Genomic DNA, 14,211 nt, shown 5'->3' on the forward strand with positions numbered 1-14,211 from the left:
TAGTGATGTTAAAACCATTTCATATTCTTTAGCAGTGGTCTCCTCTGGCAGCTTTATGTCTTGCCGTGTACAGGTTGAAAAGAAAGAGTCGTCCTAGCTGTAGAGGACTCTGAGGAATTGGGAATCATTGCCTTTGTAACACATGAGGTGAAGGCAGTCTTCCTAAAGTTGATATGCTAATAGTGCTCCTGGCAGGAGGAGTTTCCTACCCTGGACGGAAAGTCATCCGTGATTCCTGGAGTCACAAGTTTGTTACCCTGGAAGTATAAAGGCTCTTTGCCTTAGAAATTCCTGAATCTACTGATGCCTCAAGTGGTAAAATCAAAATTTGCAATTGACTGTATTCACAGTAGTGCCTTGTTCTGCAGCACCGTTCACTCTTCGAATGGCAACCCACGCATTTTGTGGACTGGGTGTACAGATGCACACTACGACAGCAGTACCTCCCTCCGGAGCCACTGTGTGCTAAGCACTTCAGTCTTCCAGGGATGGTTGGATCCATTTAGTCTTTTGTTCATTCCCCAAGTGCTTAAGTTCCTTTTCTATACCAAGTACTGCACTTGGTACGATAATAAAAGGCCAGCAGGATTTAGCCTGGACACTAAGATCTGGCCCAGCAATTGACAACTAACATTAAGTGCTATCATGAAGATATAGGTTCTGATGTGTGGTGACCATTTCCTGTGAAAGCTTTAGTCTTTTAGTAGATTGAAATGGGTTGTGAAATATTATATTAACCTGTCAAGCAAATGAGGTGAAGCGAGTGGCATTTTGACCTTGTCTAGTCTCACCTGCTGATTCTAGTCCTTTTTTAGCACTTAGGAGTTGAAATACATTTATTGAGCCCTCACTGTATTCCATTCTAAGCTCTTTACATGTATTAATTTACTTAATCTTCATAACCACCTTATGAAATAGGTACTGTTATCCCTACTTTACAAATGAGGAAACAAAAGAACATGGAAATTAAGGTCCTTGTTAAAGGTCATGAGGTAGAGGCAGGATTCAGATTTAGGGAACCTGATCCAGAGTCCATATTCTTAAATGATGTGATACACTGCCTCTGGGTGGAAGGGTACCATCTTGACCAACCTCCTGTATGGGTAGAGCTTGGCAGAGTGATAGTTCCCTGACCCTCTGTGCCTGCAGAGTTTTGCTCTTTCCTGGATTGGTTTCTGAGAGCAGATTGCTTGTGCCTAATACAGAACAAGAGTTGATGAATGCTGCAGGAGGTCCCTTATCTACAGCCCCACATGTGAATCTGGCTCTACCTTTCACCATCTGGATGACCTTGACTCTGAGCATGTTTCCTCATCTGTGAAGTGGAGATAATGTTATTTTATGGGATCATTTAGGGGATTAAATAAAATAACATACTTAACAGTTCCTGGCTCTGAGTAAGTGCCTAATAAACGTTAGCAAATTTTTATTGCCATCATCCTCTAACCTTGAGAACGAGCCAAGAAACAATTTCTCAGAGACCAGATTCTAGGACCTAGGTAGGTGGGCAGATTTCCTTTGGTTTTGACAAGACAATAATTTTATTCTATGTATTTCTCTTGACTCTTTTGGTGTGAAAAGCAGAGAGGTAAAGCATTATTTGACAGATGTATGGATTCAAGCAAGAAACTGAGGTCCATTTGCAAAGAAATGCCTTGTAGAACTCAGAGCCCTGTCTGAGGAGACACAGAGGACCCTAGAGGGCGGAGAATGAACACAGCGCAGGGGCTAGTTCCAGAGTCGCATTCTCGGTTAGTTCACTTACCAGTGTGGGTGAGGGTCTCTTGTCAGTAGGCAGAGATTTTTTTCCTCTACTCTAACACGTGTCTGCTGGCTAGTGTTTATTAAAACTTAACTTTTTCTTAATATGAAATAGAATTTGTGACTTTTCTAAAATGCAGAGGCAAAGGAACTCTGTTAACTGCAGGCTTACTGATCCCCTTTCCCCACCTGTTCCTGTGCCAGACTTCCCCAGAGTGCTTATTTGCCAATGGTTGCTCCTCAGATCTCATGGCTAGCTCACTCCATAGGCTCCAAGCCAGAGTGATGCTGCTGCCACCACTGCCGCCAACACCTCTGCTGCCACCACCAGCCATTCAGGTTCCTGCCATAAGGATGTGACCTGCCGTGAAGCTTTCACCTTTCTCCTTTCTGCCTGTCATTGGGGTTGTGCCTCTTTTCCTGGTGCTTTTGCCATGCGGCCAGTGTTCCAAAGAAAGTTTTCAGGCACCAAAGTTAAGAGCCCTACCTACCTCTCCCAAGGAGATTTTTGAGTTAGCCATGGAAAAGAAGACAATTGAGAGGGCTCCTGTGCCTCTGTGCTACAGAAGGAAGAGTTTGCTTCTTGATAGTGTGCTAGCGCCAAGCCAGGTGGGGGAGACTTGCTGGGACTCATGTGAAAGTGCACTACGTGACCTCTGGAGAAGTAGACTGGGCCTATCCTGCCCAAGGACAGCACCCTGACCCACAGGAGCCAAGGCCGAAGACTGATATCACCTTCTGCCACGCCCTTTCCTTAAGCTTAAGCTTAAGCTTGCTCTGCCACACTGCCCCAAGTCTGTGGCTTAAAACAGCCATTTCCTTTTGTTGATGAATAGGCCACTCTTTGTAAAATGTTTCAGCTTGGGGACTGGAAAGGCAGTCTGTGCCTTCCTGTCTGTTTCTCTGAGGGTTGACGTTGATGGCTTCTGTCTTTGTCTTCACAGGGAACTCTAATGATCCATGACAAAGAGGTCATCCTTGAGTATATATCAGGCCCGGACTTTTGGTACTGCAAACGGGTAAGTGCCTGGAATTCTGTTCCTTAGAAGTAAAGATCCAGCATCATAGCTCCTCCGTGTCTCCAGGAGTGCTATCTGGTAGTATGCATTGCTGAGCACTGAGCTCTTCTTCCTTAGTTCAGATGAACTGAGGGTCAGAGCAAGGTCAGCCACCATTCCTGCTTCCCAGGCTGCTGTCTGTGGCCATAGAGGGTTCTGGGTCTATTGGCCTGTTGGAGGCACCTTCTCAAGGGACATATGCCATGCTTTTCTATTGATGATGAACTGAAAGCAGTGCCTTGACTTAAACCTCTCCTTGGTTACCCTTTCTGGGGGTGGTTACAGGGGAATTAGTGTTTTGAAAGGCTGGTTCTGTGGGAGTTATATATTTTTTGGATATTAAAAGGTTTCCAAGGATATGGAACTTTAGGTACTGTGGCATCATACCTCTGTTAAACTCTAATATTCTTCTCAAAAGGCAGATTTAAAGATTTTAGGCCATACTCTTCTTAGAAGTCTAGCCAGATTGTAAATGAGCATGAAAATAAAATTTGTCATTTTTCATTGCTGCTTAGTTTCAAAAATAATTGTGAAAAATTTACAAAGTTTCAGGGTGTCTGGGTGCCTCAGTCAGTTAAGCAGCCAACTCTTGATTTTGGCTCAGATCACAATCTCACGGTTTGTGAGTTGGAGCCCTACATCAGGCTCTGTGCTAACAGTGCAGAGCCGGCTTGGGATTCTCTCTCTCTCCTGCTCTCATGTGCATGTGCACTCTCTCTTTCTCTCTCTCTTTCTCAAAATGAATAAACTTTTTAAAAAAGTTACAAAGTTCCTGAACCAGGATTCATTAAAAAGTTCATTATAGAACTTGGTAAAATTCAGTAAAAACTTTAGTTTGACATTTTGTTAATCTCAGTGAAATATAATTTGAATAGCTGTGGTTGTCATCGACCAAAGTATCATATTTCATGATGTACTACTTTATGGTGTCATTTTATGAAAACATTTAACTTTTTTAAAAATTGTGATAAAATACACATTAAATTTATCATTTTAACCATTTTAAAACATATAATTCGGTGGCATTAAGTACATTCACAGTGTCGTACAACCGTCAATACTATCTAGTTCTAGAACTTTTTCCATAACCTCAGAAAGAAACCCTGTATCTATTAGCAGTCACTCCTCATTCTCTTTTTCCTCACTTCCTAGGAAACCACTAATCTACTTTCTAGCTCTGTGGATTTGCCTATTCCAGATATTTCATCTAAGTGGAATCATATAATATGTGGTCTTTTGTGTCTGCCTTCAAACTCAGCATGTTGTCAAGGTTTATCCACGCTGTGGATCAGTACCTCATTCATTTCTAGGCCGAATAATTATTATCTGGCTATACCACATTTTGTTTATCCATTCATCAGTTTATGGACATTTGGGTTGTTTCCACATCTTGTCTATTGTGAATAAGACTGCTGTGAATATTCATTCATGTACAGGTTTTTGCTTGAACACACATTTTCAGTTCTTTTGGGTATATACCCAGGAATTGTCAGGTCATATGTTACTTTTATGTTTTAACTCTTTGAGGAATCAACAAACTGTTTTCTATAGACGGCATCTGCACCATTTTACATGCCCACCCTCAATAAATGAGAGTTCCAATTTCTGCACAGTTCTTGCCAACATTTGTAAATTTTAACCCCCTTTTAAAAAAAGATTTTTAAGTAATTTCTACACCCAAAGTGGGGCTCTAAATCACAACCCCAAGATCAAGAGTCAGACACTCTACCAACTGAGCCTGCCAGGCACCCCAACCCTTATTTGATAAATAGCCATCCTGGTGGGTGTGAAATAATATCTCATGATTTTAACTTGCATTTCCCTGTGACTAATGATGTTGAGCATCTTTTTTATGTGCTTATTGCCACTTATATATATTCTTTGGAGAAATGTTTATTCAAGTCCTTTGCCCATTTTTAATGAGTTGTCTTTTTGTAATTAAGTTGTGAAAGTTATTTATATATTTTGGATATAAAACCCTTATCAGATATGTGATTTGCAAATATGTTCTCCCATCCTGTGTGTTGTCTTTGACTTTCTATTTTATTTTTTTTATTTTTTTATTATTTATTATTTTTTTATTTATTTATTCATGAGAGAGAGTGCAGACAAGCAGGAGCAAGGGAGAGGGACAGAGGGAGAGAGAGAATCTTAAGCAGGCTCCACACTCAGCACAGAGCCTGATGCGTGGCTTGATCATGGGTGTCCTGGGAAGCTGAAGTTAAGAGTTGGATGCTCAACTGACTGAGCCACCCAGACGCCCCTGTCTTTCACTTTCTTATAGTGTTTTTTGCATAAAAATTGTGATAAAGTCTAGTTCAGCTGTTTTTTCTTTTGTTGTTTGTCTTTTGGTATCATGAAACCATTGTCAAATCCAAGGTGATGAAGATTTACCCCTGTTTTCTTCTGAGAATTTTATAGTTTTGGCTTTTATATTTAGATGTTTCATCTGTTTTGAGTTAATTTTTGTTCATGCTGTGCAGCTTCATTCTTTGGCATGTGGGTATCCAGTCGTCCCAGCAGCATTTATTTAATCACAATTCTTTACCTATTGAGTGGTCTTGCACTCTTATTGGAAATCAATCGACAGGGGTCTATAGGTTGATTTCTATCGACACTCAATTTTATTCTTTTGATCTATATTTTTTTCCTTATGCTAGTACCATGCTGTTTTGATTATTGTAGTTCTGTAGTAAATTTTGGAATTGATAAGTATGTCCTTCAGCTTTGTTCCTTTTTTTCTTTTTTTTTTTTTTTTTAGAGTTAGAGAAAGCACATGAGCAGGGAAGGGGCAGAGCAGGCGGGGTGGACAGAGGATCTGAAGCAGACCCTACTCTGACAGAGAGCCCGATGTAGCACTTGAACTCATGAGCCATGAGATCATGACCGGGGCCAAAGCTGGACGCTTAACCAGTTGAGCCACCCAGGCACCCGATCTTTGTTCTTTCTTAAAATTGTTTTGGCTAGGGGCACCTGGGTGGCTCAGTTAAGCAGCCAACTCTTAATTTCAGCTCAGGTCATGATCTCACAGTTTGTGAATTTGAGCCCTGTGTCGGGCTCTGCGCTGACAGTGCGGCACCTGCTGGAATTCTCTATCTCCTCTCTCTGCCCCTCTCCCACTCATGATTTTTCTCACTCTCTCTCCCTCTCTCTGTCTCAAATAAATAAACATTAAAAAAATTAAGTAAAATTGTTTTGGCTATTCAGGATCTTTTGTAATTCCACATAAATTTAAAGAAAAACTTTTCCATTTCTGCAAAAAAAAAAAAAAAAAAAAAGACCATTAGGATATTGATAACATTTAACATTTTAATAGTGATTACCTCTACATTTTGATATTATGGGTGATTCCTCCCTCTTTTATACTTTCTTAATCAGCTATAATGCACAAGTATTATTTCTTTTATAATCAGAGTTGGAGGAAGCTAGCATTAAAGGGGCAATTTTGAACTCTATTTTCTGTTAACTAGCAGAAAACAGATGTTGATATCTGATGTCAAAATTGTATAGCTGTTGCCAAAACTATTGCTTGAAAGAGCAGAGTGGCTTGGTTACATTGTCCCCTAAGATGACAAGCCACTTGCTTAGCTGTTTCAGGAGTACTTTGTAATTTCTGTGCTGTTTTGGAATGGTTGAGGGATCAACCCTGCATATGTGACCTTTGTCTTTATGTGGAGTGCACCAACTTTAAAAACAATATTTAGGGGCGCCTGGGTGGTTCAGTCAGTTAAGCGTCCGGCTTCAGCTCAGGTCACGATCTCACGGTCCGTGAGTTCGAGCCCTGCGTCGGGCTCTGGGCTGATGGCTCAGAGCCTGGAGCCTGCTTCCGATTCTGTGTCTCCCTCTCTCTCTGCCCCTCCCCCGTTCATGCTCTGTCTCTCTCTGTCTCAAAAATAAAACGTTAGGGGCGCCTGGGTGGCGCAGTCGGTTAAGCATCCGACTTCAGCCAGGTCACCATCTCGCGGTCCGTGGGTTCGAGCCCCGCATCAGGCTCTGGGCTGATGGCTCAGAGCCTGGAGCCTGTTTCCGATTCTGTGTCTCCCTCTCTCTCTGCCCCTCCCCCGTTCATGCTGTGTCTCTCTCTGTCCCAAAAATAAATAAAAAACGTTGAAAAAAAAAAAGTTTTAAAAATAAAACGTTAAAAAAAAAATTAAAAAAAATAAAAACAATATTTATAGCAGTATGATTTATAATGGCCCAGGAGTGGAAACAACTGAATGTCCATAACTGATGAATGGATAGACAGACAACGTGTGGTACAGCCATATAGTGGAATGCTATTTGGCAATTGAATGAAGTACTGAAACATGTTACAACATGGATGAACTTTGGAAACACTATGCCAGACACAAAAGACATTATATTGTACTATTCCATGGGACTGGTGAGTATGGGGCCAATGAAGACATTCTAAAGTTAGACTGTAGTGATGGTTGCACTCCCACATATACTGGAAATTACTGGACATGTGAAACAGGTGAAGGTTATGGTACTTAAAAAAAACCAAGGTGACTGGGGGGGTGGGTGGGAAGGTGGACAAAAACCAAGGTTAGGCTTCTGACCTACCACTGACATCTCTTCTGTAATAACAAGCAGCCTCCAAATCCTAGTGACTTAAATTGATATACATATTCTTTTTTAAATTTTTTTAATGTTTGTTTTATTTTTGAGAGAGACTGAGCGTGAACAGGAGAGAGGCAGAGACAGAGACACAGAATCTGAAACAGGCTCCAGGCTCTGAGCTGTCCGCACAGAGCCCAATGTGGGGCTCGAACTCATCAACTGCGAGATCATGATCTCAGCTGAAGTCAGACGCTTAACTGACTGAGCCACCCAGGCGCCCCACATATTCTTACTTTGAATTACATGTTTGGAGCTATGGGTCATTATTTCAGTTCTCCACAGCCTCTCTTTCTGGGATGCAGGTGGATGGAACAGTCTCAATGTGGTATTGCTCTCCCCGTGGCTGAGGGAGAGAATGAGAGGCTCGTTCTCACAAAGCGATGACTCTTAGAGCTTCTGCCAGGCCCACTCACACTGTTGGCCAAAGGTGACAATAGAGAGGGGAGGGCAGTCATGTTGCAGAGAGGTACCACAGTCACTTGACAGTAGACAGGGGCTCTGACACAGAGACGGGAACAACAAAATAATCAATTATAATGACTTTACTCGAGTTACTTACCCTCTCCAAGCCTGTTTCATCTTCTACAAAATGAGGAGATAATAGTTGTCCAAATCATTTAAGTGACGATGTGTGAAACAGGCCTGGTACCTGGTGTGTGCTGTTTACTCACTAGTTTCTGCTTCTGTGATTATTGTTCTCTCCTCCATCTGGCATTCCTTACTTGCCCCACAAGGCCCTGCTCAAATAGCAGCATTTTCTTCATGGTTCCTGCTCTTTGGTTTCCTGCCAGTCAACTCTCTGTCCTCATACTACTTAGAAGCTCATTGGCAAAAGTTCAGGGTCTTTGGGGTTGGGCAATGTGCTTAACTTTTTATTCATAGGTTCAGACAAGAAGAACTACATTCACATTGCTTCAGTACGTTCCTCCTGTTTTGTTGCCCCTTTTTAAAATCAGTGTTTGACTAAGGGGAATTGATAAATGAATTCTCAGTTCCAGCCAAGCCTGGTTGGGGCTGTCATAAGCAGTTCAGAATGAAATGTTGGATGCAGACTGTGAATGGCAATGGCTTTGAGGCAGTAGTATCCTATAAACCACTTAACAACCAGTTTTCTTTTCTTTTGTTTTTTTAATTTTTAAAAATTGTCTTAATGTTTATTTATTTAGTTTTTTGACAGAGAGGAAGCTGAGGATGGGCAGAGACAGAGAGGGATAGAGAAATCCCAAGCAGGTTCCATGCTGTCAGCACAGAGCCTGATGCGGTGCTCGAACTCATGAACTGTGTGAGATCAGGACCTGAGCCGAAACCAAGAGTCGGATGCTTAACCGACTGAGCCACCCAGGCGTCCCTAACCGTCCAATTTTCTTAGTTAAATTTATTTCCTATAGAAGTCTTTGTTCTGGGCAAAAGCATTTGGGACTGCTCCAGAGCTAGGTGCCCTGTTGGAACGCAGCTCTCAAACAGCAGCTCGCCAGATTCTGTCTGCCTGCTCTGGTGAATGGGGGGGACATCAGATTTGTTAGGCTTTATGGTGACCTGGGATATGGTTTATTTCTTTCATGTTTGGCAGGTACTGTTGTGTTCAATATACATAAGATTTTTAAAAATGCCTTGGGTCAAATTTAAAGTCTTTCCCTTTCCCATGCAGTGTAAGGCCAGCGTAGCTGGGTACCGATCTTCATGTTCACTCTGCAAGTGCCCAAGGGAAGGTGAGTGGTGGCAGAGGTGGTGGTGGTAGCTTCTGTTTTGTGTACTGAGCAAAACAAACTTCATGTTCTCTTTGACTTTAAAGAGTGGTCATCCCTAAATACAAGTTGATCTGTAAAGCTCTTCAAAGTGCATTGTGATCTCTGCCCTCATGTGACCTGTTTCTGAATGGTACTGGATGTCAGAGTTCTGCCAGGGGAAAGAGCTGGGTTTGCAGGATCCTCACACTGAGGGGGCTAAGTGAGCAGCTGACTAGAGATCAGTAGTAGTGCTGTTTAGAGTACAGTTAAGGATGTTAAGTTGAGAAAGAGTCCATGCAGCATTAGTCCATGTGACCCTTACCCCCACTGCTTTGAAGTTATTGCGAATCATTTTTATCGAAATGCTGTTCTTATTTACACTCTACCTAAACATTTCAGAATCTTCAACAAAAATATTTGTTAAGATAACAGTAAAAATATGAACAAGAGAAAATAGGATTGAGAGTATAGGTTGTTTTTATAGAAGGATAAACCTAATAGCTTCTCAGTCCCTGAACTTTAAAGTAAATCTCTGCAGAGAACCTTTAGTTAGACAACCTCCAGGAGTCTGTCAAGGGCATCTGTAACAACAGTCCTAGAGTGGTGACTGTTATGTGCCTGTTTCTGATATTACCCCTTCAGGAGAGCTAGGGCGTGACCATAAAATACAGTTCAGTGTATGGATCCAGGTAGCCTTCTGAAGGACCTGTTGGTTCCAAGTTTAGAACTTAAATGCCTCAAAGAGTTTCTTAGCTGGGATTTTGAGCTGTAGTGGAGAGTTTGCTCCCTAGTAAGGACTGTGAATCAGCTGTTCTGAAAATCTTTTAAGGAAGGCCCTACATGCTGTAGAGACCAAACCAATCTCTGAGAAGGTGAGTAAATAACTGAGATTTTTAAACTTGTATTACTTCAGATTAGGCAAAATTGTGTTTTTTCCCTCAAGAAAGATTTCTTTCTCCATATATTCTAACAAATGAAAGGACGGTTTATAAAAATCCTTGGGTACCATACCACCAAGAGGGCTGAGACGACTTTAACATGGAAACATGTAAAGCAGGTATTCGCTAATTGCCTGTCACTGCTATTAAGCAGTCTATATTGCTCCTATAGAATGTCTTTTTTTGAGCCACATGACTTTCTGTGAACCCTCCAAGACTGAATTAATTGCAAAACTATGCTCCTAGTTAATTGGACTAATTGTCCTGCTATAGAAAGAGATTTGAAGTGAATCAGTTATATTTTGAAGGACATTTGCTCATTATAATTATTTGCATGTGAATGAGCCATATTTAGGTAGGTCTGTTAACTTCCTAGAGAAGAGGGGGCCCACCCATGGTCTTGGAGAATTTGAAGCAGCTGTCATAGTATCATAACACTGGAAGAAGCAAGGCTCCTAGACATAAACATTTGGAAAATATGTTTCTACCAAACTTCTGGCAATAATCATATCTTTGGTAATTTTGTTGCCAAATGTATTCTTATCATTGGTTTTAGTATTCAGGCCTGGAGTCTCATGAAGGATTTCTTATATTTAAATGTTTGGAAAGTAATAGAGAACTCATAAGATGAAATTTTTTCAATAATTGAGTGGTTTCTTTGAAGTATAACATATGCGGACTCATTAGCCTTGTTTAAAATCTGTTAGAGGGCTTTTTTATAGGTATTTCTAAGACTGTTAAAAGCATTCCAATATGAGTATTTGGTGGCAGGTAAGGAGGAATCACAGCAGTAGTGTTTTTTGGATGAAACCTGCTGGAGATTCTCTTTCTGTTTCTGTTCCTCTAGTGACAGAGACCAAGCAAGAATTAGTAACCTATCCTCAGCCTCAGAAAACATCCATACCAGCAGCATCAGAAAAACAACCCAACCAGTCTCCAAGGTCAGGTGATAAAGAATCTGAACCTAAAAAGCGGGAAGAAGGACAAGAACCACGCTTGGGACATCAAAAGAGAGAAGCAGAAAGATACCTGCCTCCTTCTCGAAGGGAAGGGCTTACCTTCCGAAGAGACCGAGAGAAGGAGCCATGGTCTGGGGAGACACGCCAGGATGGGGAGAGCAAAAGTAAGTGGTTTGTCAGGGGGTGTACTAGATTTTGACTACCTCAGTTGGAATTTAGATGGTCTGTTTTGTGGTTGGGGACCAGCTCTTTCCCACACCCTATTAAAACTGCTCATCTTATGGTGGAGGCTCTTGCTTTCTGCAGGCCTTGCCATACCAGTCAAAGGAATCTATATCCTCCAAATAGCAAGTTGCTATTCAAATTTCTGAGTATTGGTGAAGAAATGTTTGAAGTATATGACCAACGTTGTTTTATAGAATCAGCCTTGCTAGAGCAGAATGGCATCTGTAGTATAAAAAGAACAATCAAGGGCACCTGGGTGGCTCAGTCAATTAAAGCTTTCGACCTCAGCTCAGGTCGTGATCTCACAGTTCAGGAGTCAGAGCCTCGCATCTGGCTTTCTGCTGTCAGGACGGAGCCCACTTCAGATCCTTTGTCCCCCTTTCTCTCTGCCCCTCCCCTGCTCACGTGTGTGTGCATGCATGCACATGCGCGCTCTGTCTCTCAGAAACCAACATTTTTAGGGGCACCTGGATGGCTCAATCAGTTAAGTGTCCAACTTCGGCTCAGTCGTGATCAAGTTCATGGGTTTGAGCCCTGCATCAGGCTCTGTGCTGACAGCTCAGAACCTGGAACCTGCTTCGGATTCTGTGTGTGTGGGTGTCTCTCTCTCTCTCTCTCTGTCCCTCTTCTGCTCATGCTCTCTCTCTCTCAAAAAATGAAATGAAACAAACATTTTTTTAAAAAGACAATCAGGCTTTGAGGGCTTTGAAAATTAACCTTTCTCTTTCTTTGCTCCTTTCCCATTTGTGCATGGTTCGTTCAGCAATCATGCTAAAACGCATCTATCGGTCTACTCCACCTGAGGTCATAGTGGAAGTGCTAGAGCCCTACGTCCGCCTTACTACTGCCAATGTCCGTATCATCAAGAACAGAACTGGCCCCATGGGCCACACTTACGGCTTTATTGACCTTGACTCCCATGCGGTAAGTTTCCTCTGCTTTGGAATAGCCAAGGGACAGCTGGCTATAGAATCCTTAAGGATATTTGAGGGGCTTCCTTATCGTTGGAATACTCATGTGCTATCTGGCATCACAACCCCCCTTGTTCTTTCCTTTGGGTTTAATGCTCACTCAGATGAAGGGACTATCCTTTTAAAGTTAGAATTCTTGAGTGTTTTTCCAAATCTGGTTTTGTTTTATGGCATTTACAATGTCCAATTAAAATAACATGAGAACTGGGGTGCCTGGGTGGCTCAGTCAGTTAAGCATCTGACTCTTGATTTTGGCTCAGGTCATGATCTCCCAGAATTGTAAGTTCAAGCCCTGCATCAGCACAAAGCCTGCTTGGGAGTCTCTCTCTCGCTCTCTGCCCCTTCCCTGTTCACGTGCGCCCACTGGCGCACTCTGGATGGATGGATGGATGGATAGATAGATAGATAGATAGATTCCTCACAAGTAACTACGTTCTTATATTACCTATGTGCTGAACCTTTCAAGATTTAGTGAATTTTCTTGTTTCTGAAATTTGTTTTGCTTAGCCATAGATGGTCTTATATTTGATGGTAATAGGACAGTTCGCTCTTTTCCTCAAAATGTTGCTTTAATAGATTCTTGTGGCTTGAATTTTTAGTTGTTGGGCTTTCTATCTAATATTGTGAAGGTAGTAATGAAAATCATTGGTATTTCTTAGATTTCATGGTCAGAAATCATAAGGGACTTTGTAAACTGGATCTGATGCAATGACAATTGCAGAAGAGAATTTGAATTTGAATTTCTGATATCAATACCAGAGAAACTGGTGTCTACTGTGACCACTATTCTGATCAACACTTCATCAAGACTTGCCTGTTTTTGCCAGTGTGCTCTTACTATTACAGTTATGACCAGAACATAATGTTCAGTACATTTTTCTTTTGAGAAGGAAAATCCATGTTCAGTTCTCTTTCAAAGGACATGGCCTTTCCTCTCTCCCTGTGCTGAAATGTATCTTTGGTTCCCCAGGAAGCTCTTCGTGTAGTGAAGATCTTACAGAACCTTGATCCGCCATTTAGTATCGATGGGAAGATGGTAGCTGTAAACTTGGCCACTGGAAAACGAAGGTAAGGCAGAGGAGTGGGCCTCCTTTGTGATTCCCCTACTCAGGTTTTTGGGAGGAAACTGATAAAAGGCAGAGATAGTAAGACATGGTATCTTCTGATATGGGTTGCTTCAGATACGTATGCGTGTTTTCTTTTTCTGAAGCTTGCCTTATTCTGACTCTAGATTTTTTTTTTCTCCCCCTTAAATAGCACTACTAGATACTTTAGTCCCTTTCCTCTTCACTTCCTGGTATCTTTGGGTCTCAAATGATGATACTGTCTTGGATGTGCAGAAAAATCTTGATATATCCTTGCCCCTTGGAATCCTAAGAAAATGATGTCCTGACGCCCCACTTCCCTGGCCCTGTTCATATACTCCCACAGTACTAGGAAACGTAATTCCTCTTTACTCCTATATTTATCTTGCCCCAGGAGCGGTAACTGGGAAGTGGCTGCGTTGGAGAGGCAGGCTTACAGGGATGGAGCAGATCTTGCTCTAGCACCCTCACTTCCTTTGCTCTTTTGCTTCAGCAGTGGCTTTGTAGGAGCCTCCATACTGCCAGGCCTGCTTGCTGTCTGGGTTGGTAGCTCTCCCTGCAAAATGGGGGAAAGAACGTTTCTTGGCAAATCTGTAGGCAGTCCTCAGGGATTTTTTTGGTAGCAGACTCAAGACCTGTTGTATTATTTGTTACAGAAATGATTCTGGGGACCATTCTGACCACATGCACTACTATCAGGTAGGTGTCAGCAGTTGGGGAGTACTCTGAGAGCTATCAGAAGTTCCATAATTTTAACTTGCCTTTCTGTGATAGGGTAAAAAGTATTTCCGAGATAGGAGAGGAGCAGGCAGAAATTCAGACTGGTCTTCAGATACAAATCGACAAGGACAACAGTGTAAGTGA

General features: G+C 42.0%; 1 protein-coding gene and 1 long non-coding RNA gene across 11 annotated transcripts in view; one reads left to right on the plus strand and one right to left on the minus strand.

Moving 5' to 3' along the window:
- Positions 1-14,211, plus strand: part of RBM6 (RNA binding motif protein 6) — a 106,909-nt gene that overhangs the window by 81,968 nt on the left and 10,730 nt on the right. For 9 of the 10 annotated variants that reach the window (XM_003982247.5, XM_019821830.3, XM_006928787.4 and 6 more), the window contains 7 exons: positions 2,706-2,780; positions 9,091-9,151; positions 10,955-11,230; positions 12,055-12,215; positions 13,233-13,330; positions 14,004-14,046; positions 14,122-14,203. In XM_003982247.5, coding sequence (XP_003982296.1) covers positions 2,706-2,780; positions 9,091-9,151; positions 10,955-11,230; positions 12,055-12,215; positions 13,233-13,330; positions 14,004-14,046; positions 14,122-14,203 — 796 coding nt within the window. Of the gene's footprint in view, positions 1-1,584; positions 1,752-2,705; positions 2,781-9,090; positions 9,152-10,954; positions 11,231-12,054; positions 12,216-13,232; positions 13,331-14,003; positions 14,047-14,121; positions 14,204-14,211 lie in introns of all 10 variants that reach the window. The other variant, XM_006928788.5, reaches the window with a different exon arrangement.
- LOC123383299 overlaps positions 1-14,211 on the minus strand; it is a 28,397-nt gene that overhangs the window by 4,580 nt on the left and 9,606 nt on the right. The gene's annotated exons all lie outside the window — the stretch shown is intronic.

The sequence above is a fragment of the Felis catus genome, chromosome A2 (assembly GCF_018350175.1).
Source record: "Felis catus isolate Fca126 chromosome A2, F.catus_Fca126_mat1.0, whole genome shotgun sequence".
Taxonomy (NCBI): domain Eukaryota; kingdom Metazoa; phylum Chordata; class Mammalia; order Carnivora; family Felidae; genus Felis; species Felis catus.